At 46.4% G+C, this 12,313-nt stretch overlaps 2 protein-coding genes across 2 annotated transcripts in view; one reads left to right on the forward strand and one right to left on the reverse strand.

Annotated features, from left to right (window-relative positions):
- The first annotated feature begins 5,258 nt into the window (after positions 1 to 5,258).
- Positions 5,259 to 7,333, forward strand: Fic (FIC domain protein adenylyltransferase). The gene is made up of 3 exons (XM_017908394.1): positions 5,259 to 5,584; positions 5,699 to 6,581; positions 6,679 to 7,333. Exons 1-3 carry the CDS (start codon positions 5,380 to 5,382, stop codon positions 7,049 to 7,051), a joined length of 1,461 nt encoding a protein of 486 aa, XP_017763883.1. The 5' UTR covers positions 5,259 to 5,379; the 3' UTR covers positions 7,052 to 7,333.
- Positions 7,334 to 10,272: 2,939 nt separating this feature from the next.
- Positions 10,273 to 12,313, reverse strand: part of Klp10A (kinesin-like protein 10A) — a 13,334-nt gene continuing 11,293 nt past the window's right edge. Inside the window, exon 11 of the mRNA XM_017908403.1 lies at positions 10,273 to 10,539. Within this exon, the coding sequence (XP_017763892.1) occupies positions 10,391 to 10,539 (149 nt within the window). The 3' untranslated portion in view covers positions 10,273 to 10,390. The remainder of the gene's footprint in view (positions 10,540 to 12,313) is intronic.

The raw sequence follows: 12,313 nt of genomic DNA on the forward strand, positions 1-12,313 counted from the left end.
CACCGCTATTTCTAGAATCTCCGGACGAGTGCTCGGGTCACGGTGTAAACACCTACCGGCTCGCGGGCCGCGCGTCTCGTTTCGTTTTCGCGTGCAACGGGGGGTGTTGCGTGCGCGCGCGAGAACGAGAGCGAACTCGAGGGGCTGCCGCTGGAACTTTACAGGTTGTAAAGAAGCGCAACGGGATCGTCGCACGGCGAATTAGCTCTCGGATTAACCGAGAGAACGGGGGGCTTCGAACCGATTACGCCGGAGAGGCCGGACGACGAAGCGAGGACGAAGGCGCGCGATCGAAATTATCGAAGGAGGAAAAGGCGGAGGTGTGGAGGAGGAGGAAGAAGAGACGACGACGACGACGACGACGACGACGATTATCGCGGGATGAAAATCGCGGCGTTGCCGCCGGTAGAACCGACGTTCCCGAGGCTTTTCGGGATCGCTAAATAAAGCCGCGTTGAAACGGTTGCGACGCAGCTGTCGACCCCGGAGTACAATGATACCCCTGTATTTCGTTGCTCCCAGCGAGCGTGTTTCGCCGCGGTATCGCAACGACGAGACGCGGGTTTTTTCGACCCAGTAACGAGGATCGTAAAACGAACGGGGCACGTGTCGGAGAAGTGGGTCACTCGAACGACGCGATCGGCCGCCACTCGGCGTCCATCGACGAATTTTTTCTCCTCCGTCGTTAACCACTCCACCGTCCTCATTGCCGCGCGTAAAATCTTTGCTCTCTCGTTTCGTCGCGTCTCGTGTTCGCGGCCACGTGGAGATTTCGCGCTTTCGCGATAACGAGAACAATGGATGGACGAAACGGCGATTTCGGGTGGAGTTGGCGTTACCGAGAAACGGAGATACCGAAAGGAAATCGGACGTCGCGGGGTGAAACGAGAATCGAGCGAGACGCGAGAAAATCTCGCGCTCGTGAGGTTCTTCGCGCGGAGAATTCGCGCGGGTTATATTTATCCGATTGTAGCGAGGAGTTTGCTCGCGACTGGAAAACACGGTACGTGGAGCAAAACGCGAACGACCGACGAGCGACAAAGAAGGAAGAGGAGTTTCCCCGTGCGTCAGCGTGTTAGCTCGAACGTTCACGCGCCGTTTCTTTTTCCCGAGTAAAACGAAAGATACGCGCACGCGCCTCGTTCTTCACGGTCTCGAGAGATGGTACGCGAGGACGTTTGTTTCCTCGTCGATTTCCCTGCGCGATCGCCTCCTGGCTCGAACCGACGTGTACAAGCCCCGGATCGGTCGATCGCTCCAACGGACGACTTATCCCGGACCCAGGTAGGCAACCGGTCTCCCTCGTGGCAAACGTTCCAACGAGTTGAATACCGCGCGCGGAAAGGACGGTCTTTTTTTCGATCCTTGGGTCGAGATTCTCGGTCCCTGCTTCTTTTTAGAAGAACGCTTCGACCTCGTCCGGCGGAGAAAGAGCGCGAGATCTCGAGTTTCAATGGCCGTGCCATGTCCGATTTCGTGACACCCGAAAGACGCGTAAGAAGAATAGGAGCGGGAGCAGCCGTCCGGGGCATGAAAGGAACGAGGGTATACCGCGCGGCTTTCTATCCGACAACCACCACCACCACCACCACCACCACCACCACCCCCTTACCGACCACTGCTACTCGCACCGGAGGCAAATTTTCCGCCCCGTGTCCCGCGCGGCTCTCGCCAACGTTCGCAGCGTGGAAAGATCGCGGCCATCGCGGTTCGGAAAGGTCTCGCGCTCCCCTTTTCTGCCTTTCGATCGCACGGTTCGCGAAACCATTTCGCGAATCGATCGCTTGGGTCCACGTACCGACGGCCACCGCGTCGAAATCGGTGAACGCCGGTAAAGGAAAAAAGCCGGCCAGAGGACGGAACGAGAGGAACGGATAGAAGAGCGCGGACGCTCTCTCGTTGTGCCGTAGGAACAACGAAGCAAGGCGAAGCGGCACGCTGGCCCGAGGGAATCGGAGGGAATCGGAGGGAATCGAAGGGAATCGGAGGGCGTTCACGATAATCCAACCGATCCTCTCTCGAATTCTCCGTTACGAATAATAAACTTGCCGACAAAGTGGCCGACTATCCCGGCAGTCGAGCGAGGATCGGAGCATAGACGCCTTCCACGAACCGCTTTTTTCCGTTTCGACCTTCCATGGCCGTAAAAGGAGAGCCGAGCTCTCGAGGAAGGACGACCGCGAGGTTTACGCGTCTCTGCGCCGCTTACCCGCATAGGCCGCTCGCTTTTATGCTTTTTCGATAAAACTATTTTTTTTCCCTTCTTTTCTTTCTTCTCCCTTCTACGATCCAACCAGTGAACCGACGACTCTCCGTCTCGGCTCTCTCCATTTTCCTCTCTCGCGTCCGACCTTTTTCGTTTCCCTCTTAACCTTTTCGCGTCACCGTTTTACCGTTCCGCGATAACCGATTATTATCTCGAGGTCGATAACGCGAAACGGATACCGCGCGTCCACTTCCGCTCGATACGCTCGCAACGCCGCTGTGCTCCCTCGTTTTCGCCCTTTCCACACGGACCACCGATCAAAACTCCCGCCCTCTTCTTTTCCTTCTCTCCTGTTCTCCTGTTCTCCTGTTCGCCTCCTGCTAGTCCCAACCAACCGACCGACCGACCGACCGACCATCCAACTGGAAATTTTCCTATCAACCTCTCTTCCGTCACCCGCACTCTCTTTCTCTCGTCCTTGCAGATTCTCGGCCGGTTTTCCGCTCCAACGAACGCCGCCATTTTACGCGTCCGCTAAAAGTCATCGGATTTTCCTATTCTCGCTCCGTCACGAGTGGCAGATGCCTGTACCTAGCGAATTCGCTCCCTACGCGTCGCGTACACGTGCATCTTTCGACCGGCCTCCGACTTTCCAACCAGCGAGGTTACGTCGTGCTTCTTTTTAAAACGCCCGCCAACCTTGTTTCTCGCTATTCGATCCTCCTCGTCGTTCCCGTTCACCGATCCTCCACTTTTCCTCGCGAGCTTCCACCAGCTAAGGTCAAACCGTCTTCCTTTCTCGAGACAACGAGAAACGTGGAAAAGGTGGATGATCGAGAAAGAAGGCGCGAGACGTCGTTCGCTATGCGCCGTTGTACGCGCCAATCTACCACGCATGGGTATTTCCGCTGATCCTCGCGTCCCAATTCGAACGCTCGCGGACCGCGTGTCGGCGCGAATGTACCGAAAAACAGATCTCGTTCTGCATCGTTGTCGAAACGATGAATACTACCCTACGACTCGAAGGTCACGCGATGCTTCCAACGGGAATCGCGAATACGAAGAAGGCGTCTCGGCCACGTTCTCTGTCACGCGCTCGCGCGCGCGTACCTCTGTGTATATGCCTTTGCGTGTGTGTGGCTTTCGTTCGTGGAAACCGAAAGCGTCTAATCTTGGACGACGATGATGAATCGGGCATACGAACCAAGGGCGACGCGAAACGCGCTCTCGCGCGCAGGCCTGCGTTTGCAACCTCCTCGCGTGGTAAATGGTAAATGGCGTTTTCGTTCGCGTCTCGATATACCGTTAACGAATCCGATTCGTACGGCGAGTTGCTCGATCCGATCCGAAAAGAAGGAACCGTAACGGAAGAACCAAGGGTTCGAAGTACTCGCGGGAAACGCAATTAGAGCAGAACCGGTCGGTGCTACGAACAGCTTCTCTCTAGGGGAGAGAAGAACGTTTCTTTCTCTTCTGCGCTGCGTACCATCCTTTCAATTCTCCTTCTCTTTCGCCTTCGCCTTCGCCTTCGCCTTCGCCTTCGCCTTCGCCTTCGCCTTCGCCTTCGCCTTCGCTTTTGCCTTCGCCTTCACCTTTCCCTTCGACTCTGTCTTTTTCGGCCGGAGACCGAGACCGGTCCTTTCCTCCTGCATCTTCGGCCGAGCTCACAATTATCCGTGTACTTTTCTATTCTCTCTCGAAATACGAAGCTGTACGAATTTGCAAAAATGGCCAAAACTGGCGATTTTTTCGAAACGGAAACTAAGAAACGGAATAAAATGTCCGAGTCAGATATCGAAAAGATAAGATGAGATCATCGATTATGTGTCACTTCTTATTCCCCCTTGCCTTTCCTCTCTCTTCTTTTCTTCTCTTTTTTTTCTCCTTTCCAAATCGATCCACCGTGAATCGCTTGTCACGATATTCGCCAGAGACGATTCGATAAAGATCGACGCGTGAAATTCCATTCTTTTCCTTTTCTCTATTCCGACCAATCTGGACGCGATTTTTAAATAAACGACCAACGCGTAAGTAGCGCCCTCCGGTAGGGAGACGCTAACCTAAACTCGAAACTGTCGATCTTTTATCGACGTTCGCTAAAACGTTTCGCGGAAATAATTTCCAAGGTTCGATCGCGTTTCGAGAACGGTCGCTGAGAAAAACTCGAGAGATCGATGTAACGCGCTACGTGCTTTCGGTGAAACGATCGGTCTCGAATATTTATCGCGTGTTCGCGTTTACGCCCGATGCGACGCAAAAGATCGTGCGAAGGTAAAGAGAAACGAACATGCTTGCATGTTGTTGTTCGGGCCAACGAACAACGATGGCCTCGGTTTCAGGGTCGTTTCGGCTATTATTCGCTTGCACCGACTTACCTCGCCTTCTCGTTTGCAACGTTCCCCCACCTCATCTTCGGCGAATCCTGTCTTGCACTCTCTCGTTCCCTAGCTAGCCGTACATCCTTTCGCCTAGCCTCGGCTCGTCTCGTCTCGTCTCGTCTCGTTACATCTTGCCACGCTACGCATTTTCTCTTCCATCGTCTGTCTTGTATTTTTCTTTCCTTTTTTTCTCATTTTCTTTCTTTTTTTTTTCTTTCTTTTTTTCTTTCCTTTGCCTCGTTCCATCGTATCCCGTTCTTTCGTATACGCGACATCTTTTCCACCGTAAATTCTTTTATTTATTTATTTACCGGCATCGGACTGAAGCGAGCGAACGCGAAATGTTTGAAAATGCCACAGGCCGTTGTAGCCTCTCATCGAACAACGATCATTTATCGTTTATCAAACTTTCTGCTCAACTGGAATTGCGAATGAAACGGCATACAGTGTTTTCGCGTTTCGCCGTGCCTTCGGTTTTACTTTCGAACCTCATGATTGTTCCTTTACGTACGAGCACGCTATCTTTTAAACTCGTTGCATCGCGACCAAATTACGTCTTCGTTGTCGCGACACTGGCGACCTCTGCGAACAAAAGCGAGAAAGAGAATCGATAGCTCGCAACGACGCATTAGACCAATCGAGAAGAACCACATGGTCGACAAGTCGAACAGAGTCGTTGTTTTGCCTCTGATGCAGACCAGAGAGTAAACCGTGTTAGAAAAAAAGAGTCGAGAGCATGTTACGTATCGTCGTTGATCGGAAAGCTTATCTAGTCGAATTTTTCGTAAAAACGCGATGTCGGTGCCGCGTGGGAAATTTTATTACGCTTACAACAACGAGAAACTTGGATACGTAAAGAGGAGAAGCAAGCAAAACGCGAGGGCCGCTATGACGGCGAATCGCGTTGTTGTGCTTCTGATTTTCGTGTCAGGAGTCGCGGTTGCTGTCATCAGCACTTACCTATCACAATATATTCGTGGCTCGCTCAGATATTTACCGGGTAAGTGTTTCCATCGCGGAACAACCTTTTACCATTTCCCCATCAGTTTTCCTTACCGAGTAGTCTAACCTCTAACCAGAGAACCGTAACGGTGATGCTGGCCTCTTCTTTTAGATCGTGACTATCGACACGTATTTATTCCACTTCCTTCGGAAGGCGTATTAAACGTGTACGACGAAGGTACTTTGGATGTGGCGTTACCAAGGTCTCGAATGCATCGTCAACTGCAAATCCAGAATAGCGCAACCTCTACCGCGGAAGCTTTGACCTCGTTGCATTTGGCATTGGAAATGAAATTGTCGGGTAAGCAGAAAAAAGCGATCAAATTGTTCCAGCATGCGGTTGCACTGGCACCTCGTCATCCGGATATCCTGAATCATTACGGCGAGTTTTTGGAGCATACGCAAAACGACGTTATCAAAGCGAACGAATACTATGTACGCGCTCTGAGCTATCAACCGAACCACGAAGGGGCATTGATGAACAGTCAAAGGACGGCTAGGGTAGTGGAGGAATTGGATCGAAGGATGCTTCGACGCATAGACGACAAACGAAACGCGCTCTCTGCGATACCTGATAACAATGTGGCATTGATACGTGCGAAAAAGGAGGCTTACTTTCAACATATTTATCACACGGTTGGCATCGAGGGAAACACTATGAATTTGGCTCAGACTAGAGCCATCGTCGAAACGCGGACCGCCGTTGCTGGTAAAAGCATCGACGAGCACAACGAGATTCTCGGCTTGGACGCTGCCATGAAATACATCAACGCTACGCTAGTTAATAAAGTAGGATCCATTACGATTAAGGATATATTGGAGATTCATATGCGCGTTTTGGGACACGTAGACCCTGTACAAGGTGGTCAATTTCGGCGTACGCAAGTGTACGTGGGCGGTCATATACCACCTGGCCCCGGAGATATTCACTATCTTATGGAAGAATTCGCGTTATGGCTCAACAGCGAGAGAGCTATTCGAATGCATCCGGTCAGGTAAATTGAAAATTCATCCCGATACGCGATATATCTATCCGAATATAAGCCGTTCGCGATAATTACCCTTCCGCTTACTTCTCTTTCTTACTTTTAGATACGCAGCTTTGGCGCACTACAAGTTGGTACATATACATCCCTTCTCCGATGGCAATGGAAGAACGTCTCGTTTGCTGATGAACATGATTCTCATGCAAGCTGGTTATCCACCGGTTATCATCCATAAACAGCATCGACATACTTATTACGAAAATCTACAAATAGCGAATACAGGAGACGTACAACCGTTCGTTCGATTTATAGCCGAATGTACGGAACAAACGTTGGACCTGTTTTTGTGGGCAACCAGCGAGTTTTCTAGACAAGTTCCCGCACTTAGCCAAGATACTTTGTTCACCGAACGACGTAATACCATCGTTTTGGAGGACGATGTCACTGATGGTGCGACCAACATTTTTGACGCTGATTGATAGTTTCGGTAACTTTTCGCGATACATTTACCAACATTCTTTTCCTAGACCAAAGATACTAATTCAGCCGATCGATCGTTTTATCGTGTCGCTTCGCTTCGTTTGCGATGATGTTTCCTTGCGTTGAAATCGTAACTTCCGTCCTCAAATCTCCAATCATTTTTTTCCATAGAATTAGAAATCTTACCTCTTTCCAATTGCCCTGGACGAACCTATCGCGAACGTTTACACTATTTCTACAATTTTTTTCCCGTACGTCTTGACTTTCCAACGACAGTACACGTTCCTTTTCATTCGCTATACATATACCACGTGATTCCTGTATACAGTATGCTTCCATTTATAGTTTGCGTTCATTTTTGAAATCGTATACGTGGAAAGAAGCGATATTAGAGAAATGGCAAACAGTGAGAAACTGAATCGAAGACTGTGATCTAATTTAAGAATACAACGTAGGTTAATGTATATTTAATTAGACGAATTTTAAATGTCGATATTGATTGTATGTTGAAAATGTCGCGTATAAATTTATAATCGACCGTGTAATCGCTACTTGCTGGTCAAGTTATTCGCGATACACGTTGCGAATACATGCGTGACTTTTTAATAAAGCCATTATTTTCTAAATCCTTGCGTAGGCGTATTATTTCTTTATACCGTCTTGGTGATTTTATACCATTCTATTCTATGCTTTCGATCGATTATGTTTCGTTTATTAAACAACTGGACTCTTTCCTTCGTAAGCTTGTGGCAAGAAAAAAGGCGAGAAATTAAAGAAACGGCATTTGCTACCATTTATAATACCGTTGTCACAACGTTATACGTTTGTTTTCGGCAACAGGAACTATACCTTGGTTTTATAAAAAGTCATATCACCGTATCAACCAGCTCCAGAGTTTACCTACGTCACTATGTACGCATTCGTTGCAACGAGCTATTAACCGGTTTAAACATTCTCCCGCTATTCTCGATTCCATGTAGCGATTAATAATAAGGCAAAGAAAGTATTGAACGCTCGACTTCTACGAAACTTTAATCTTTACGTCTAATAAAACATTAATGACGCTTTGTCGGAAAAGGAAACGATTCAGAGATAATTCGCACCGTTCTTAAGCGCGTTTCATTAAAATATGTATCACGAGTGAACAAAATCTTTATGCTAGACGTGCAAATTCCTCCTTTTTTATGCAATATAACGATGTAGTTTTATCTATATAAATACGTTTCTATAAAAATGATATTTAGCCAACGATGTAAGTTGACGACCTATCGATTTTTCATGCATTCAGCCCCTCTTTCCTCGTTTCTTACTCGTTCGCTCTATCGCACACGCGCGCGCGTGCGTACACACACACACACACATTTGTTCACTCGCGTACACACCTCTCACTCTTTCTCTTTATCTCTCTCTGCTCATTCCTGATTATCTTCTATCTAGTACTCGGTCTCTCAGATCTGACAGAAATCACACTGATCACGAAACGCTAGTCGTTGTCGTATCGATGAGAAATGTTGCACGTATTATGTCGGTATGTTTAACGAAGCGCGTTTACGAAGATTCAGCTGTTGTAAAATGTCAGCAGGGTAGAAACTAAACGACGGATAAGCAAGATAAACATTATCGAATGGTTTTTAGATTCTCTCTGAGAAGTGAGAAAAGAACAACAGGCTTTAGAAGAGGAGAAAAGAGAAGTGCGTAATATTTTGTTTAAAGGAAAACGAAATGAAAATATTTTTTGATCATTTTTCTCTTTTTCCTTTTTTTTTTTTTTTCCTTTTTTGTTTTTCTTACGATAACTACTTATTCGATATTCGTCATTTAGCTCGTTGGAAATACAGTGGAAATGATGATCGTACGAAAGTTAGCAAAGCGTGTGGTCCAAGTTGTCGCGAACGATGATCGATGGCGAGTTATCAATTTGGGATTTACGATGGAACGAGAAATTCTTCAACGATTGTCTTTTCGAACCAGATTTTTAATGGATCGAAATTATTCCTCGACCGCAATTTACGTTCGCTAAGCTAGTATAGATTATACAAGAGATCGTACAAATGCGCGTCGGTTTCAGCTAGTTTTTTCCTTTATTCAATCTTTTCGACAGAAACAGTAACCTTCGCACGTGTAGATTTACATGTTTATTTGAAATCCTATTCATCTGAAATTAGGCAACTAACGTTTGGCATATTAAATTAGGCAATCGGCAAGAACCATTGTCTAGGATATCTCGATGAAGGATGAATCGATGTGATCGTTTGAAATACATACATACATATATATATATATATATAGAGAAAAAAAAGAAGAAGAAAAGAAAAGGAAAAAAAAAAAAAGTAGGATTCTTAAACGATATACTTTATACCGCATATTTTCTCCCCTAGATACGCACCATACACATTTGCACACACGTGCGCTATCGCGGCCAGCAGCACGTATACACGGGAGAAATGAACAGAGGAGACAGAGATAGCAATAGCAATAGCAATAGCACACACGCGCGTGCAACTAATTCATTCGGTTGTCGATTATCGACTCGTACATACGTACGTACACACGTTCATCGATTTAATCGCTCCAATTGACGCGTACCTGCAGACTCATCGTTCAGCTTGGATTAAACGAGAAATTCGAGGGGCGTAAAAGAATGAACCGAAGCACGGGACACGATCGAGTGAACGCACGAGAATACGATTACGATTTAGGGTGCGTGCTGCGTGTGATGGTGGAGAAATAGAAGGAAAAGCTAGCGATGGGAAAAGAGGAGAATGGCAGAGGGAGAAAGATGAGGAAACGTGACAAATGGTTTGCGAAAGGGAATATGGACGGAAGATGAGGGACTGCGTATTTCTCTTCGTTGCTCCGTGTCGTTTCTTTCTCGAGCATCTCGAATGTTTTCGAATTTTCGAAACATCTACGATCGATCGCGAATCGAAAGGTGGTATCGTTAAGTAGCCGTAGCGAAGGGTACAAGACGAGTAAGAAAGTTTACGAATGAACCACAGCGATGCTCGAAAAAGCAACGAATCGTTCGCGCAACTGGCTGGTCGCTTTTCTACCGCTTCCTTTCCTTCGATCCTGTTCATTCCTTTTTGTCTCTACATCCATTGCCGTCCTCCACTCTATCCTTGTCCGTAAACCGTAGGATGTTTTTTCTTCGCGTCCCCGTCTTTCTCTTTTTCTCTCATTCGCTCGTTTACTCGTTCCATCACTTGCTCCTCTTACACCCCAACACCCCCATCATCTATCCCTCTCCCAATCGTTCATTCTCACCCACTCATTCAGGCACGCACGCACACACTCTATCTCTCTCCCTTTCACGCGCGCGCGTAATAGCATCCACATTAATATCGTGAGTTACGAGTTCGCGTCATCTTCTGGCTGATTTGTTCTTCTTGCAACAACTGTCCACGAAACTGACTGACTTGATCAATTGCGGCATTCAAGGTATCGCGCTGCTGCACCAACAGATGTTCCCATTTTTGGGCATACTCTGCAACAAAGAACACGCTTTCAATGCTCGGCTGGTATTCTCTGCCATTTTGCGATAGCGAACGGTAAAGTATCCGATGAGTTTGCGAATGAACGTAAGCACGATTCGATATGAATTAGCGCATCGACGATTACGCTCGATGAGCGAAACGATCATTTTCGCGATCATCGTATACGTACGTGTACGAAATCATCGAATACGTACGTGTAAAAGTAGAAAAGCGTATCATCTTGATTTGATCTTTTGCCCTTTCGGTCAAAGGAACGCGATGAAAATCGCTTTGATTTGCCGATTCGATCCGCTGAGAAATCGGCATCGTATGTTAGTGTGCTTAAAGCGTTTCGATTACGTGGAAAATGCAAATTCCACGAATCCAACGTAAATTTCGTCTTACCCAGTAAGACGTAGCGTTCGAGATTAATTCGTGGTATTACAGGCCGGAGTTAGAGCGAAGAAAACAATATCGTTATATTAAGATTGCATAAAAGTAATATTTATTAGCAGTTCAATCTGTGTTGTACATAAAGAAAAATTCACGCGCTAGAGTCGATGATTGGAGTTGGCTCTTTGCGATACTTTAGAAGGAACATGGACGACACTAGCCGTTTCATTATAGATAAGATGAATGAAATCGGGAAGGTAGAAGAAAAGAAAAGACGAGAATAGAGTAGAGAAGAAGAGAGGAGAGGAAAGATATTTGCTCGATCGATGGTGAGACAGAGTGATGATACGCGATGATGGTATGGGAATAAAAGAAAGCGAACGATATGAACTTGGTTTGCGTACGGAAAATTCGTTTGACCGTTTCGACGGTTACGTTTTCTATACTTACTACCGATGCGTACTTATATATACATACATAGATACACGCATCATATACACATATGTATATACAATGCACTTGGATAGCCGCGCGCTGCGGCTTAAAAGCAAGCATTACTTTTTGGAATGTCGGTGAAGTAAGATGTATGTAGATGCGTTGATGATATCATCGCGAATCGTGATTCCTGATCGCGTAATTAGTGTATCTCTGGTGCGTATTAAGGTAAGCAACGTTTGACAAGTGGTTTTATATAAATTTATATATGTATATATATATATATATATATATATGATTTTGAATCGAATAATTTCGTACCGTCGGAAAACTGTTTTCTCTCTATCAGACGTCTACGCAACAAGAACCTCCTCAGGTTGGGCGAGTCAAACTTTGTTCTTTTCCGTCTCAAATCTGCAAGGGTTCGTGACGTTACGTTCAAATGTGTCATTGTTGTTGTCGTTGTTGTTGTTGTTGTTGTTGTTGTTGTAGTTGTAGCCGCTGCCTTTCGAGCCTTTGCATTCTGTTACGGATAGCTAGAAAACAATGATTTTTGCGCACAGCAAACGCGCACAACGACGACGCGGAAGCCTCGTTTCTTGTTCCTATATACACTCCTACGTACGTTCTTATTGTTGTATTTGCTGCAATTTATTTTCTCGAATTACGATTCCCTTTCCTCGAAAGTTTCCATTTCGTTCGGCTTAGCTTGCAAAAATCAACTGTCGAAATGATTTATGCCCGTTACACGTCCCGATTCCAGTCGATTGTATCGCAATGTTGGAAACTTGCCGTTAAATCGTAAAGGTCGAGATATCGCCGACAGAAGATATATACAAAGAGCGATGAAGAAAGAAAGATGGGAAGAAATGATGAAATTTAAAAGGTGGAAAGAAAGAAAAAGAAAGAAAAAGAAAGAAAAAGAAAGAAAAAGAAAGAAAAAGAAAAATGCAAAAG

This window comes from Eufriesea mexicana, unplaced genomic scaffold (genome assembly GCF_001483705.2).
Source record: "Eufriesea mexicana isolate 0111107269 unplaced genomic scaffold, ASM148370v2 scaffold10620, whole genome shotgun sequence".
Lineage (NCBI taxonomy): Eukaryota > Metazoa > Arthropoda > Insecta > Hymenoptera > Apidae > Eufriesea > Eufriesea mexicana.

What these genes read in the sequence shown, in the direction of transcription:
- Fic (XM_017908394.1), top strand. Translation starts at nt 5,380, where the DNA reads ATGTCGGTGCCGCGTGGGAAATTTTATTACGCTTACAACAACGAGAAA. An exon ending in CTCGCTCAGATATTTACCGG is followed by an intron (nt 5,585 to 5,698) that starts GTAAGTGTTTCC and finishes CTCTTCTTTTAG; the next exon opens with ATCGTGACTATCGACACGTA. An exon ending in ATTCGAATGCATCCGGTCAG is followed by an intron (nt 6,582 to 6,678) that starts GTAAATTGAAAA and finishes TCTTACTTTTAG; the next exon opens with ATACGCAGCTTTGGCGCACT.